This window comes from Manihot esculenta, chromosome 6 (assembly GCF_001659605.2).
Source record: "Manihot esculenta cultivar AM560-2 chromosome 6, M.esculenta_v8, whole genome shotgun sequence".
In the NCBI taxonomy this organism is placed as follows: Eukaryota; Viridiplantae; Streptophyta; class Magnoliopsida; order Malpighiales; family Euphorbiaceae; genus Manihot; species Manihot esculenta.
The window spans coordinates 11,391,681-11,409,506 of NC_035166.2; the positions used below are offsets into that span (position 1 = coordinate 11,391,681).

A 17,826-nucleotide genomic window follows, 5' to 3' on the forward strand; every position below is an offset into this window, starting at 1 on the left:
ACCGAGCATCTCAGTAGAGCACCACAAGGTTTCCTCGTACCCAAAGCCATCGAAACTAGATCATCGGACAACAACCACAAAAACTACAAGTTGCACCAAATGCAACTAGAGATACAAAAAAAGCACACTAAAAGGAGGAGGACTGGAGAACTTGACGAAAAAAGAGCTCAAACCATCTCAATTTTATATAGGCTTTGAAGAACCAGGAAGTCGACGAAGAGTGGTATCCTAATATCCCCTGAGGTTTCCAAACCAAGTAAAAAGGAGCCTGTGAGAAAACAGTCCTGCAATAACCATAAAGCCATAGAACCACAACAAGATCTCCATCTTTCACAACCAGCAATAAAACCAATAGAGGAAAATACTAATATACATGTAGAAACACAAACAAACAAAACCAACATAAAAGATCAAAAGATACTATCTATGTCCCCCTGCGGAGGAGGGAGCATAAATTTACGGTGGGGAGGGGAACAAGTCCATTACTAATGGACTGAGCATTGGTGCAAATCAAAGTGAGTTTATAGTGAAATGACCATAATACCCCACTCTTGGCTACCCTAACACCTAACAGGATACAAGTGAAAGGGTAAACATGGAATAATACTAAGACATCACCATTATAAATAGAGAATAAATGCTACGAGTCGAGGAGTTTTAACTCATTAGTTTATTTCAAAAAAAAAAAAAAAAACTCATTAGTTTAAGAATGAGGCTTTGTTCTCGGACCGGCGGAAGGTTTCCGGGGGTGGTTGACTCCCCTCTCCGATGGTAGCGAAGCCGGTGATTTCACTTTCTTATCTTACCAACCGCCCCTTCAAAATCAGAAAGGAAAAAAAAAAAAGAAAAGAGAAAAAAATGATTATCCATCTCTTTCTCTCTCTCTCTCTATGGCGAGGCTGTGATGATTTTCTTTGTGAACCCAAAATCAGACGTTTACCCTTTGTTTGGATCCTCAATTGTGCGGGGGGAAATGAAGAGAAAAGAAAATTTTCCTTTATGGTGCAGAGAAATGCCTGTTCTCTTGGCTGGGCAACCTTTGGGTGCTTGTGAAATGGGTTTTGTCTCATTTCCTGGCAGCTCATTAGTTGCAGCCATGATGCAATGGTGTTTCTGTGTTGTATGATGCAATGCAAATCTGAGCCTCATCCACATCTAAATTAATTTCTATGTTTAGGTTCTGTTTGTTTAGCGGAAAACATTTACCTGGAAAGAAGCATAGGGTTAGGTTTTGCTCTCAGAGATACTATCTGATCGATTGCAGAGCTAATCCCTCTCTTCATCTATCTGTCTATCTATATCTATATATAAATGTGTGTTTTTGTGTTTCTTTTGGATCTGGATCTTCTCTTGTTTGTTTTTGTTTTTGTTTTGTTTTGAGGCTGTGATGATGCGTTTTCTGATGAAAAATCAGACACTTTTCAAGGAAAATTGGCATCTTTGGCTGGGCAACTTTGAGCATGTCTTTTCATAGGTTTTAGCTATTTGTTGCAGCCATGGATTTGACATGTTCCCATTTGTCTGCGAAAAGGCGAATCTGAGCCTCCTCTATTTTTCTTTTTCTTTTTCTCTTCTTTTTACATGAGTAGAATTTTAATGCTATGGAAAATGATTTCTTTGTTTATAAACAAGACTAAATGTAAACTAGAAATGTCCAAGGAATGCCTGAGTTTTTTTATCTACTCATCCATTGAAAATTGATATCAATATCCCACTCTTATATCATTCCCTTAACTAGTTTACTCGGTACAGGTTTCTCAAGAAATGGAATAGGATATTATGGCAGGAAAATGAACTTAACAAGGTTAAAGAGTTTTGAGTTCCAAATCATTTTTCCATGCTTCTTACTTGTTACTTGTGACTAATATCCCATACGGAGTAAGCCCATCAGCCAAGTTGCCACCAAAGAACAACCCAAACCAGCTATCGAAGGATATTTTGGCCTAGTGCTTGGACGACTACCAGAGGTGTTGGCTACTGGTGGAAGTGGTGGGTCAACAACATCTGCAACATCTAGGGCTGGAGAAGGAGCAGCTACTGGTGGTTGACTATTATCAGGAAGGAATTGAGTTAGATATGGTAGTTGAATAGGTAATATGGCGCATTCAACATCACAGTTGAGATCTGAACATAGATTTCCTGCAATGCCAAATCAAAATCATTATGTGTTTTAGGGGAATTTGGCAGATCAAATATTGTAGTAACAGCTTGCAACACTTACTGAAATATCTGTTTGCAGTTGCTGGGTATTCTGTGATGATTCCACTAATGTTGAAGGAAGCGAAAGTAGCAATTTCCAAAGTAGGATCAGAGAGGAAATCATATGCAAGAGAAATAAACTTGTTCCTCAGTACTGAGACATATACTATAAGATTGGCCTTTTGTAGTTCGTCTGCAACTGGGTTGCAGCTTTTGCAAGGCCTAGGTGTATTGGAACGATGGATTGTTTGGGCACATTAATTGCATTAGCAAACTTCTTGATTTCTTCTATAGACTTCGCAGGTGCATCACCTATTTCCTTTCTAAGGTAAAATACTCTTTGGTATGCAGTCACATTGTGAAATTTGGACAACACTGAAGTGTCATCTGATTGGATTAGGACCTTTTTATGCTGATTGCTTATCAAAAGAGGCATTGCTCAAGGCAGTGCTAATGGTGCCCACTATGTCAAGACCCTTCTTTGAAGCTAGGTAAGCAGCATTCTTTAAGCATAGATTTTGTAATGAGGATAAACATTCCAAACGGAGGTACATTTGCTGAGTAAAGATCTACAAACAATAAGTGCTTACCTCTATGTTGATTAGAACTCCAGATGCTGCCTTGGCTTTGGCGAAATCCAGAAAATCAGTCAGAGTTATAAATTTACCTGTGTTCTTGTATGCAGGGTGTCTTGGATATTTGTCACCCTTTGCAAAAGGGCTTCCTAATTGAGCTGAGGTAAGAAAGATTCACTATATAAGAGGGAGTGCCAAAAACATTATACAAATGTATGCAGGGGAAGCAGTGAAGAAGGCCTTACGTTTCAATGTCTGAATTTCACTCCATGTGAGATCAAAACAAAAGATTCCAGCATTCTGTTGAATTTCAGGGCTAGTGCTAGATTTGGATGAGAAGGTAGTCTTTGCGGTAGTATCTCCTGCAAGATCTGCAGAACCCAAACAGAATGCTATCCCATCCTTTGTCATTTGAACTGAGCAATCTATTATGTCAGCCCCATCATTTAATGCTTGTCATAAGCAAGATCCGTGCTGTTAGAATAAACTCCACTTGCTCCATTGTGAGATATGATCAACGGTTTACCTGCACAAGAAGATCATAATTGTGCATGTCAAAACAGTTTTTCTTCCGCTAGTTGATTGTCCCCAGTACATAAGAATAGCAACTTACCCTGCTTAGTGAAGTTTAGATCACTGTAATGTGCAAAGCATGCTACATCAGGGGAACATAAGAATGGTTAGATCAGAAGTTGGATGCATTTTAGCAAAACTGAGTTATCTGGATCAGCAATTTGGGTTGTTATTTTATAGCCCTTTTGGTAAATTCATATTGGTGAGAAAATGACAGATGAATATAGAGAATTGATAATATTACCAAGAGCTGATGATGCTGTGGGAGGAAAATCTGTAACCACCCCATCAACAGAAAACTGTGGATTATTGATAAACTGCAAGTACTCAGATATGGGGTCATAAGTATAATTATAGACTGTAGCCAAGTCATTTGCAAAGCCAGTGACATGTACTTCAAGACCCAGTTTATGAGCATTGAGGACAAGAGTAGTGGAGCTCTCCAAGTAGTTCTCTTTGTTTACTGGCCATATGTAATCTTTTGGTACAGCAATCCCAGATGCGAATTTCTTGACTGTGGCAAGATTTGCCAATATTGAACCATATGATTGTTTGGTCGTGGGTTCAATTGCATCTTTGTCTAGGAAAACAAGGATGAGCTTTGTCTTGGGAGTGTTCGTTTTTCCTTTCATTGCCTTCAAGAAACCAATCTCGGGAGATGAGATGTAATTGACTGTCCTAAATACTCTCTCCTTTTGAATATATGATGCCACATCTAGTTTGCGTTGAGAGTAGAAGATATAATTCTGCAGTCATTTTTTTATTTTTTAAAAAAATATTGTAGTGCTTGTATATTTGCTAGAGATTCTTGGAATTGAAAAGTGATGCTATTTGGTAGAAATGTACCTGAACAATTCAACCAATATGATTGGATTTGCGGTTTTGACTGATTCAAGGTTAAAAAAAAAAAAAATCTAAAACCTTGATTCGATAAAAAGATTTTCTCGGATTGGGAGAAAATTGGACTTTATTGGAAAAATTGAAATCTACTGTTGGTGCTAGTTTTGTAAAATTTTATTTTATTTTATTTTTATTTTAATTTGGCGCGGTAAACTAACACCTTCAGCGCTTAATTTTTGTCAGGTTAAAAATTTTTGATCTAGCAAAATGTGTGACGTTCTGTCAATAGTCTGTCGCGCCTCAGCAGGAGGCGTGCTTTTAAAGCGCAATATCTATTTGGTAGAAATTTAATAAATAATTGCTTTTTATAGAAATTTAATAAATAATTACTTTAAATTTATATAAATGTATGTTAGAAAAAAATTTTTATAGAAATATTTTAATATTATAAAATAAAAAAATTTTATTAGTAAAATGCTGAATTTTTTTATATAAGGTGTGTTGAAAAAATTCTGAGTTGGGATGAAATTGATAAAATTGAGTTATTTATGTTTATATAAATTTTTTTTGTTTATATTAAAAAAATATAACATATTATTAATTATTATCATAAATTTTTATTTTTTACAATTAGATTGATATTATAAATATTTTTATTAAAAAAATTATTATATATTTTGGAGAAATTTTTATAGATGTAGGATGGGTAAAAATAAAAAAATTTAATAAATAAGTGTTAAATATATATATATGTTTGTTGGAAAAAAAATTTTATAGGAATATTTAATGTGATAAAAAGAGAAAAATTTAGACTGAAATTTCTTTTATATATAGTGTGAAAAAATTTTGAGTTAGGATGAAATTGATAAAATTTAAATATTTATGTTTATATAATTTTTTTGTCTATATTAAAAAAATATAATATATTATTAATTGTTATCAAATATTTTTATTTTTATAATCAGGTTGGTATGGTAAATATTGTTTTTAAAAAAATTATTATATATTTTGCTGACAAATTTTTTATAGGAATTGAAATGGATAAAAATAAAAAAAATTAATAAATAAGTATTTTAAATTTATATACGTTAGAAAAAAAATTATTGAAATATTTAATGTGATAAAAATAGAAAAATTTTTTGATGATGACATTTGAAAAACTTTTGAGTTAGATAAAATTTAAATATTTATGTTTATATAATTTTTTTGTTTATAGTAAGAAAATATAACATATTATTATATATTTTTAATTTTTATAAATAGGTTGGTATCGTAAATATTTTTTTTTAAAAAAATTATTATATATTTTGCAGTATAAATTTTTATAAGAATAAAAATGGATAAAAATAAAAAATTGAATAAATAAGTGTTTAAATGTATATAAATGTATGTTAGAAAAAAATTTTATAGAAATATTTAATGTGATAAAACTAGAAAAGTGTACATATAAAACGCTGGATTTATTTAATATACGGTGTTTGAAAATTTTTTAAATTGGAATAAAATTGATAAAATGTAAATATTTATGTTTATATAAATTTTTTGTTTATATTAAAAATATATAATATATTATTAATTGATATCATATATTTTTACTTTTTATAATTAGATTGGTATCGTAAATATTATTTTTTTAAAAATTATTATATATTTTACTGTGAAAATTTTTATAGGTATAGAAATGAATAAAAGTAAAAAATTTAATGAATAAATGTTTTAAATTTATATAAATATATGTTGGAAAAAAATTTTATAGAGATATTTAATGTGATAAAAATAGGAAAATTGTAAATATAAAAAGTTAAAATTTCTTGATATATGATATTTGAAAAAATGTTGAGTTGAAATAAAATTGATAAAATTGATAAAATTTAGATATTTATGTTTATATAAATTTTTTTGTGTTTTTATTAAAAAATATAACATATGATTAATTATCATATATTTTTATTTTTTATAATTAGGTTGGTATTGTAGATATTTTTTTAAAAAAATTATTATATATTTTGTTGAAGAAATTTTTATTGGGATAAAAATGGATAAAAATAAAAAAACTTAATAAATAAATATTATAAAAAAATTTAATAAATAAATATTATAAAAAATTTAATAAATAAATGCTTTAAATTTATATAAATATATGTTGAAAAAAGTTTTATAGGAATATTTAATAAGGTAATAGGAAAATTGTACATATAAAAAGCTAAAATTTCTTGATATATGATGTTTGAAAAATTTTTTTATTGTGATAAATTTAGTAAAATTTAAATATTTACGTTTATATAAAATTTATTGTCTATATTTAAAAAATATAATATATTATTAATTGTTATCATATATTTTTATTTTTTTATAATTAGAATAGTATTGTAAATATTTTTTTTTAAAAAAATTATTTTATATTTTGTGGATAAATTTTTATAAAAATAAAAATGAGGTAAAAATTAAAAAAATTTAATAAATAAGTGCCTTAAATTTATATATATATATATTTGTTTAAAAATTTGTATACAAATATTTAATGTGATAACAATAGAAAATTATGAATAAAAAATTAATGTGATAATTTATATACTTGTTGGGAAAAGTGTTCAATTATGAAATTATAAATATTCATTTAATATATTCATTTAATTATTGTAGTATAATTTTTTACCTTTATAGTAGTTAAATTAGAAATAAAAATCGCTATTCCGCATTATGGTACTGTATTCTGGAGTGGACACATTATTAATTTTGATATGGGTGCGATTATATCGATTGACAGTTAATCGGTTGACAGTTTAGAATATTTTGTATTGAAAAAAAAATCAAAATATAAAGAATTAGTGATTAAAGTAGTTTGTGCCATTAAATTGCATGATGTGACCATAAGGATTATTTTTAGACAACCAATATTGGATAATGGTATTATAAAATATGGATTTTTTTTTTGAATCAATTATAAAATATGGATTAACACTGTTAACTAAGTGATGATGAAGATGTGAACATGATATTTAACTATGTGTCGATAATTAGACCTGTAGATTCAATAGTATTATATGTAAATAATTTATCTTTTTATCATACAACAGAAGATGGAGGTTTAGTATTTTAAGTAGTTGTGCAATCATTATAGAGGGCAAATGTGAATAAAATATTCGGGATAGTAATTGTCCGGTTGTAAGCATAGGAACGTGTAATGAAGTACAAAAAAAAGTATAGAATGGTGGCCATGGTGAAACCTACGATGATAGTGATTTTCGTGATGATCTCGATATTGATAAAGATGATCATTGGATTGATGAGAAAGAGAACATTCTAGGTGGCCAATTTAATGATGATGATGATGATGATCTAAATTCTGCAATGTGTTTTAGTAGTAGTTATAAAAATCCTATTAAACCATTGATATTTCCACCTCCGTATTCTGAAATTGACTTTGATATAATGAGAGTTCGATCTCTATGCAAATAATTCATCGAATCTATTTTGGGATAAGTTGAAAGAATTCTCTGTTTGAGTGATATTTAGATCTCGAGAAGCTGTTGTAGTTGCTGCTACAAAGTATCATATGCTGCGATATCATTAATTTTGTTATAATGAAAGTAGAGTAGGATATATTCGATTAAGTGTAAAAATAAATTATCTAGTTGTCATGGTACCTTCGTGCATCCCGCAAAGAAAATGATGATGTTTGGAAGATAATAAGATACGCACACATGTAGAAATGCAGATGTTAATAAAGATCACGATCACCTTAATTCTAGATTTATCTGTGTATTATTTTACCTAAGATTGGACAACTAGTTACGAAGATTATTATTCTTCAGGTTGAAATCAAAGATATGATTGGATATGAATCGTCTTACAAGAAGACATGGATGGAAAAACAATTTGCAATTGAAAAACTTTTTGGTGGGTGGGAGGAATTATATGGTCAATTGTGTAAGTTTATTCATACTATTATTAATTTTAATCCTGAAACAATTGTCACAATTGAAGATGATACACATTGGATTGAAGGCGTTTGGATGCAAACGTTAGAGTGTTTGATAGAATATTTTGGGCATTTAAACAATTAATTGAAGGTTTCAAGTTTTGCTAGTAATCTTTGTTGACGAAATTTTTTTATATGAAAAATATAGTGGTTGTATTTTTGTGTTATCAAACTTAATGAAAATAATATGATCTTTCCATTAACATTTACTTTAGTTGATAAAGAGTATAGTAAAAACTGTGGATGGTTCATGATTGCATTCGATTATATGTGACTGATAAAAAAGATTTATGTATTATATCTGACGTCTTACATTAGAATTAAAATGGCAATGCAAAAGGATTGGTAGCAGCTCCCATCAGCAAAGTATCGATATTGCATTCGGCATATCTTTAGTAATTACAATACAAAATTTAAAAATGTCGATATGAAAAAGGCTTTGCGCAAGACATATCAGTCAGTCATTCAATTTTCATATAAACATATAATTCATTTTGTGCTATTAATTTGTATATAATACATTAATATTAAATACTTATATTTTTTACCTTCTGCTAATCAGAATTAGAAGCGAAAAATTTATAATGCTATTAATAAAATACGTGATGTCAGTCTCAAAACATTTGAGTGGACTCTTAAAATACCTTTAGAAACTTGGACAAGATCATATGATAGAGGAAAAAGGTATGAATCCATGACAACAAATGTCATTGAATTTGTCAATAGGATATTATGATTTTGTGCATTGTTCATCACAACTATGGTTGAAATCTACTAATATGCTAACTACTTTGATATACGTCGCACGACGTATTGGATTAAATGCAAATGGGATATACTTTTACACACGTATGTACAGACATAATTTGAAATAATGAGATGAAGTAGCAAGACATCGGGTGATGATTTAATAACGAAACTTTAGTTTTAAGTTTGTAATAGTGGCACCGAAAACAAGTAAGTTATTAAACTAATTGAAAGTACATGAACGTGTGGTAAATTTCAAAAGATGTGAATTTCATGTTCACACGCCATAGCAACTTGTCTGGCCAAATTCATGGATTATAATCAATATGTTGATACATACTACACTTTGGAACGCAACTCAACTCAAATGTTATGCCAGTATGTTCAATCCGTTAGAACATTTTGATTACTGGCCAGAACCTGACGATAAAACTCTAATTTTTGATATACAAAAAATTAGAAAAAAAGTCGTCCAAAAAGTAGCAGAATTCAAAATGAAATGGATTGAAAGGCATCAAAGATTTCTTTAACATCTAAAAATGATTGTACTATATGTGAAAAGTCTGATCATAATTGATAGCGGTTGTCGAAACCGTAAAAAATAAACCTATTATCAACCAACAAAATAAATTGCAGATAGTGGCAATAGGGTCGAACCATAGGGATTTGACACTATGAATTTTCCTATTAATGACTTGGACAAGTAAATAACAAGTAATTAAAAGAGGGGGGTTTGATTTGATGAATTAATATTAAATAGCAAGAGAAAGCAATAATTTAAAAAGATGAGAATTTCAATGGGAGAAGGATTCTAGTTGAAGCATGGATCTATTTCAGCTTGTTTAGAATTGATCATTGATCTTTTTGATACTCTTATCTATTTCAATAAGTTAGTTTAGGACGTGAAAGACGCTTCTCACAATCCAAATTCTTCCTTAGTTTTAGTTTGATTAGGAAACGTTCGCTACTCAAACTCTAGTTAATAAGTTGCCAAGGAATGTCCTTGGGGCTTTTAGCATCGAACAACTGTTAACTGCATTAGGACTTAGAGGAACCCAACTCTAACATTGCCAACCGCGTGGTCAAGTTTAGATTATGCAATCGATTATATTTGTGTTTAAATAATCTAAGCAATTACGAACCTAAATTATTCAAACAATATATTACTCAAGCAATTTAAAAGCAACATGCCTTAATTGATTCTAAAAGCAAAGTAATAGTTATAGAAAGATCAAGTTGCATAAATATTGAAGGTAAATAAGAGTTTAATAATGGAGATTTAAATCTCCCAATTCATCACAAATCTGAAATTCACCAACTTCAACTAGAAAAGAATGGATTTAGCCACTCATGGTGGACAAAATCACAAAAGAAAGAAGAAGAAAAGAAGGAGATAAGCTGCTGTATTTTTCTGTAGAATTGCTGAAAATGAGATGCCCCTTTGCTGGTTTAGATGCTGCCCTTATATAGCTGGATAATCCCAGTTCCCATTTGATTAGGGTTTTGAAATCTCAATTTGATTTGGTCTTCTTTGTAGTCTTTGATTCCTCTTTGGATTTTGTATTTGATTGAGAATGGAACTCTCTAAGTGAAGGGCTTGGCTCTTGGGACTGATCTTGTGGTGTTTGAAGTGCATTTGGACTTCTTTTCTTTGAATTTGGATTTTCTGCTCTTTTCCCGCTTCTGTTGTCAATTCCTGCTGTCAGTGTGATCGGGGCGGTGATTTGGGCAGATTGCTGCCCCGATCGCTTCCTGTGAATCAGTCCAGTTTTCAGCTTTCTGTTTCTGCTTGATTTGGACAGTGATTTGGGCAAATCACTGACCCAATCACTTTTCTGTCATTTTCTGCACTTTTTCTTCAGTTTTCCAATTTCTTTCTTTTCTGTAAAAACAAAGTAAGAACCATAAATTAAGCTAAAAATTGTGTAAATAAGCAATAATAAAGATAATAAAAATGTGGCTAATTTATGCTTGATCAATAATAAACAAATGTGTGCCGTCAAACGTCGTTGATCTATTTTATATTAATGTAGTTTTATAATTTCTCTATATTATTTGTAATAAAATTTATTTTGTAAATTTTTGTTATTAGATAATATATTAACGACATCTACAAGTAGCAAATAACTGTACAATAATAAAAAATGGAAGATGATATTACATATCAGTTATAATAGACAAGTAATTGACAAATATAAATATCCTCAAGGTCATACTTGGTATGACATTAAAAGGCATTTTGAAAACTTATCGTGCTATACTCATATAAAAAGGGGATGCAAATCACATATTTGTAGGATATCACTCAAAAAATATATAAGATTTTGGTGACGTAATTGTTGTCAAAGAGTCTGAATGGGGAAGATTATGGAATGTACGTTGCGAAATAGAAGCATATTGTTGTTTCTACGACATAAATATATCAAAAGTAATTTTTGCTGACTTACCTCGAATGACAAATGACGACATTAGACGCATTAATGAAGTACTGCAAATTGAAATAAATATTATGCATAATTGTCTTGATCATTCTCATATGCATAATTGCTCATATGAGCGTGCAATGACCAGTCAAGAGACTTTATAGTTGATGAATGATATTATTGTCAATTAAAATGTTCCTAATTTTAGTGACAATGATGACAATAATTTTATAAAATATTTGTCACGATGTTTATCTCATTATATATGCAATTTAGTGTATCTTATTATTGTAATTTATTTAATATAAAATTATATCATTGTAGAACAATTTTCGATTTGAGATATATTCCAGGTGACATATTTAGAATGAAAGGAAGTTGTTGGGCACTGAATGATGATTTTATATATCTATGAAATTCAAATCAGTATAATTCTGATAAAGTTTACAACGTCATAAAATCTGAATGGTCATATAGGGTGGATCAGTCAGCAACTTTATGTGAGGAGACTATTTTATTAAATATTAAAGTATTAAAGGAAAAGACGATTAATATGTCAATCAATAATATTAATTAGTTTCGAACTGCATTATATCCTATAAGATAGGAAAACAATCATATTAAAATATGATTAAATAGATGAAATTTTACATTCAGAGCTGAAAATTTTAAGACAGATGGTGATATTAATCATTATCAAATTTTCTATAATTTAAAAAATGCACTAGAGTACCAATCCGATGTGCTACTGTCGGATGATAATTGTAATAATTGAAAATAATATTATAATGTTTGTAAAATGTTTGAGTTGAAAATGATATTTTTGTGCATGAATGGTTATGATCCTTATGTAAAACTTTCTTCTTTTTTTTTTTATAGAAATCCTTGACCATATTATATTCATAACACCTCCACTGTAGATAATATAGCAATACAATTACTCTTTTTCAGATATATTAAACTGTAAATGTAGATAACATAAGAGCACAATTACTCTTCATCAGACGATTTTTTCATCAGATGCATAATTTGAATAGTTTATTATATTTCTTACCTTAGCTTCTGTGAGTTCATGATCCACTGTAGTTGCTTGTTCTTTTGCTAATTTATACATGTAAAACCTGCAATGGCGAAGTAACAATTTATTATTTTCTTTTCGAATTATACATAGACTTTCTTCATATGTCCTTATATTATTCATTGTCATGTTAAGATAATGACGTTTTATAATAGGAGCACCTAACGTCTGCAAATCAACAATAAGTTTGTTTGATTCGTCAATCCTAAAACTCCACTCTCTTCTCAAACCAGCATAATATTCTCTATGATCTCTATACTTCTCATTCTTATAACCATCATTGAAAATTGAAGCAACCACACTCGATCCTCTCTATTAAATGATGAACTTCCAACCATTCTTCTATGATCACATAAAGATGATGAATGCTCTTTATTTATATACAATATAAATCACAATAATGATATGTACTACGACCATGCATGTGATCTGTTCTGATATATATTATAAAATTATGACATGTATTATAACATTGCATGTAACTTGTTTTGAAACATAATACAAAATTATGACATGTACTATGATCTTGCATGTGATTTGTTCTAAAATAAAATACAAAATTATGATATGTACTTCGGCTTTACATGTGACTTGTTCTGAAATATAATACAAAATTATGATATGCACTTTGGCTTTGCATGTGACCCATAAATGCACAAATTGCGTGCGTACTATTTTGCTACTATTGCGTTTGGAAGCATTTACTAACATTGCATGTTACTCGTACCTGCTAAGGTTGCTTGTCAATTCTTTTTCTTACAATTTGCAAATGTTATATAATACTTACTTTATTAGTGACAATTATTATAAATTTATGACTTATTTGTTCACATTTTATTTTATAGATATAACGAGCAGACAAAATTACCGTGATTACATAAGTTTGGGCCCTCATGATCAGTCTTTATTGACACAACAACAGTCTCATAGATCGTAGTCGGTTCGGAATGAGAAAATTATAAATGAGCCACTATATTGTAGGTGATTTGTGAGTGTTTTGAAGCAGGATTTCCACCCCCGTGTTGAGGTATATCTCAGAATTTCTGGATTTTACGGTGTTATCAAATTAAGATTCTTTTCGTTGGATCATCATTTAATTATAGTATTGGTTGAGATATGGCGTCCAGAAATGCACATATTTATGATGCCAGTGGGAGAGTGTACAATTACTCTCCAAGATGTAGGTGTTATTTCGGGTCTATTTATAGATGGAGATGTTGTTGTCGGTAACTATGTTACAAATTGGATGATGCATTGTCAATAGATTTTGAGTCTCGTACTTTTTGCTAATATAATGCGTAGTAACTCTTTGCTATCCTCACTAAAAAAAAAGGATGATGATGATAAAGTAAAGAAGCCATAGCCATAACTTGAGAACGAACCAATTCAGGGAGATAGCTATGATAAGTTAGTTAATAAAAAATTTTAATGAGCTATTAGATAATACTGATGAAGAAGTGGTCCAGAGACATACTCGTGCTTATATTTTGCAAATTATTGGAGGTTCTCTTTTCACTAATAGAAATCTTAATAGGGTTAACCTGATGTTTTTATCTCTTATTGCTAATTTACATAGAACTAGCATGTATAGTTAGGATTCAGCTTGCCTTACTTGGTTATATAGAGAACTTGGTTGGGCCACTGATCCGAGAGTGTCTTAATTAGGTGGAGCTCTACACATTTTTCAAATATGGGCATGAGACCGATTTACTTCAATAGCACCATCTATAAATATATGAGATTCACACAATGATACTCCACTTGAAAGTCAGTTAGTATTTTATGCTTATTATGACATTATTATGTTTTGCATATGATGCATTTAATATCAAATTCTTAAACTTTATTTTATAATAATTTTAGGTAGAGTAATGCACGATGATGATGCATTGTCAATAGATTTTGAGTCTCGTACTTCCTGCTAATATAATGCGTAGTAACTCTTTGCTATCCTCACTAAAAAAAAAATGGATGATGATGATAAAGTAGAGAAGCCATAGCCATAACTTGAGAATGAACCAATTCAGGGAGATAGCTATAATAAGTTAGTTAATAAAAAATTTTAATGAGCTATTAGATAATACTGATGAAGAAGTGCTCCAGAGACATACTCGTGCTTATATTTTGTAAATTATTGGAGGTTCTCTTTTCACTAATAGAAATCTTAATAGGGTTAACCTGATGTTTTTATCTCTTATTGCTAATTTACCTAGAGCTAGCATGTATACTTCGAATTCAGCTTGCCTTACTTGGTTATATAGAGAACTTTGTTGGGCTACTGATCCGAGAGTGTCTCAATTAGGTGGAGCTCTACACATTTTCCAGATATGGGCGTGAGACCGATTTACTTCAATAGCACCATCTATAAATATATGATATTCCACTTGAAAGTCAGTTAGTATTTTATGCTTATTATGACATTATTATGTTTTGCATATGATGCATTTAACATCAAATTCTTAAACTTTATTTTATAATAATTTTAGGTGGAGTAATGCACGATATATCACTCAAGTTGTGATACATATCTTGACAGAGATACGCTATAAATTTGACAGCATGGGTGATCCAGAGATATTATATAAAATATTTTATGTACTTTGATTAGTACAATATTTCTTATATTATTATAATAAATCTATATTTTTTTTCAAATAGTATGTAAGCCATATTCGAATGAACTCCTTATATCATTACCATTGTATTGTATGCAAGGACTTGACATTTGGAGAGCAGTGGTTCCCTTAATATGTTTTCACGTGGTAGAATGGCATTAACTAGATAGGGTGTTGCGCCAATTCAGCATGCAACAATTAATACCAAATCCATCATGCTAGCTAGCTAATCTTCACAATACATCTCTACTGTCATCTTATAGTAATTGGATCACAGTACATGAGCATTGAATTGCCATATGGGAAGATAGATGCCAGAGGTTGGTTGAAGCAGTACCATTAGATGAGCAACTTTATTATCATTTAGAATACCTGGAATGGTATAGAAGAGTTTTTCATCGATGGATATCGCATTGTAGTACAGTTATTGGCACAATAGTAATATTTTATTGTTCAATATATTTTCATATGTTTATATTTATTTAGAATATCATTGTTTAATTATATAATGCCAATAAAAAGACGTTGTAACGACCCGAAAATCGGACCGCTACCGGCGCTAGGATCCGGGTCGACTTAAGGCCGCCGGGACCCGTAGCAAGCCAAACATACATCCTGGAAACCTGTTTAATCCCATACATGATCAAGAAAATACATAAAAATTCAAAACCTTTCTTTCAAACATCCAACTCAACCTAAACATATACTGTACATAGTCATAATCATAATTATGATCCCTCTGTGGGACCTCAACAATGCCTCAAAGGGCAAATACATCATGAGATGAGTTGGCTTCCATAACATTATAAAACATTTTGATCATGTAATAAAAGGGATACCTCAATACATAATGTCAAGCACAATATCTAATCCTCAATATCATTACACATAACATAACTATAATATACTGAAATCTCTTACATTACATCATAATACAACTGTCATGTCCACAACTAACTATTACATACACACTTCATATCTCTGGCTAACCTCCTGGTCTACCCTGTACCTGCACATCTGGGGTTAGGGGAGAGGGGTGAGCTACAAAGCCCAGTGAGCAGAATAGAGAAAACATATATTTAAAATCTCATGCCATTATGTAATGCAACACATCACAACAAATCACATCTCGGATGGTATTGTCACCAATAGTCCTCTACATAGTCCAACTGTGCCGGGACGTAGAATGGGTACAACCGGTCTTTCCCTTAACATAACATATCATACAGTCCAACTGTGCCAGGGACGTAGAATGGGTACAACCTGGACTTCCTCTTACATCGTGCCAGGGACGTAGAATGGGTACAACCTGAACTTCCATACCATATCATGCCATAACATCATCATATCATATGAGGACTAAAGGATCATCCAATGACCAATCCACATCAACATCATAAATGCAATGCAACATATCCGTGAATACTAATGCAAGCAACCTACTATATCTCATGGCATTCATGATGCATGGATCATGCTCAAAATTCATATTTCATTCATTTTAAAACTTAAGGTTTATTCCACTCACCTCTGGCTAGCTCTGACAAACTCTGTAGCAGCTGGCTCACTGCTGAGGTCCTCGGTTCCTCGGGTCCGAACCTACACGGGTGGACTCCAATGAGGGACCAAACATACATAAACATAACTCTAACATACTCCCCAAAAACCTCCTAAAACATCATGAAAACATCACATAAAAACATGCAAGAAATGGCTGGACAGGGCACTTTCGGCGGCACCTTCGGCGGCCGAAACTCCCAGACAGAGACGAAACTCATGCATGTTCGGCGGCACCTTCGGCGGCCGAAAGTCCCAGACAGAGACGAAAGTCTCTTTTCGGGGGCAACTTCGGCAGCCGAAAGGCCTGCCTCCCCAGCCATGTTCGGCGGCCGAAAGTGCCTTCGGCTGCCGAACCTGGTTTCTGCCAAAGGGCAGAAACTCGGCTCCTTTGTGCACATTTGCCTCCTAACTCTTCCAACATGCATAAACTTGTTCTAAAACATGCATACACACCATATATCACACCTAGGGGTCTCAAATTATCAAATACCCCAACTACAACACTTCAAACACACACAATCAACATACATTGTTCAAATCATCATCAAAACCCATAAACTCAACTTAAAACTTACTTAAAACACATAAGGAGCTTAAGATCGGCTCTTACCTCTTGAAGATCGAGAGGGAGACGACCTAAACTTGGAGATCCACGAAAATGAGCTCCTGAGTTCCCAAAGCTCCAAAACTTGTTTCAAAAGTTCAAAACCTTCAATGCAAGCTTAAAACTCAAGAAAAATGGTGGGGATTTGAAGGAAGAACACTAGATCTGGGGAGAGGGAGGTCGGAAGCTAGCTGTGGCCGAAAATGGGAGAAAGCTCGCCCATTTCGGCTAAGTGACCCTTTTTATAGTGGCTGGCCAGGCCACGTTCGGGGGCCGAACTTGCCTCCGCATGCATGCCATGTTCGGCGGCCGAACTTGACTTTCGGCGGCCGAACCTGAACTTCCCTCACTCATGCTTTCGGGAGCCTAACGTGCCTCCAAAACGCATGCATGTTCGGCGGCCGAACTTGACTTTCAGCGGCCGAACCTGGGTTTTCCTCCAAAGACTTTTCATGCAAAAACTCATTAAATTTTCATACTTAAAACCATGAAATACCTTAAACATTTTAAGAAAACATGTTTCTACCCTACTAGAGACTTTCGACATCCGAGATTCCACCGGACGGTAGGAATTCCGATACCGGAGTCTAGCCGGGTATTACATTCTCCCCCCCTTAAGAACATTCGTCC

At 31.8% G+C, this 17,826-nt stretch overlaps 1 protein-coding gene across 1 annotated transcript; it reads right to left on the minus strand.

Moving 5' to 3' along the window:
* Window positions 1–1,861: 1,861 nt before the first annotated feature.
* Window positions 1,862–12,546, minus strand: LOC110617832 (glycerophosphodiester phosphodiesterase GDPDL6-like). Its single transcript, XM_043957751.1, is given in 10 exon segments — window positions 1,862–2,139; window positions 2,222–2,401; window positions 2,404–2,611; window positions 2,613–2,702; window positions 2,790–2,932; window positions 3,020–3,232; window positions 3,235–3,300; window positions 3,388–3,429; window positions 3,592–4,093; window positions 12,394–12,546. Coding segments are annotated over 10 exon segments (1,875 nt in total).
* Window positions 12,547–17,826: the final 5,280 nt, after the last annotated feature.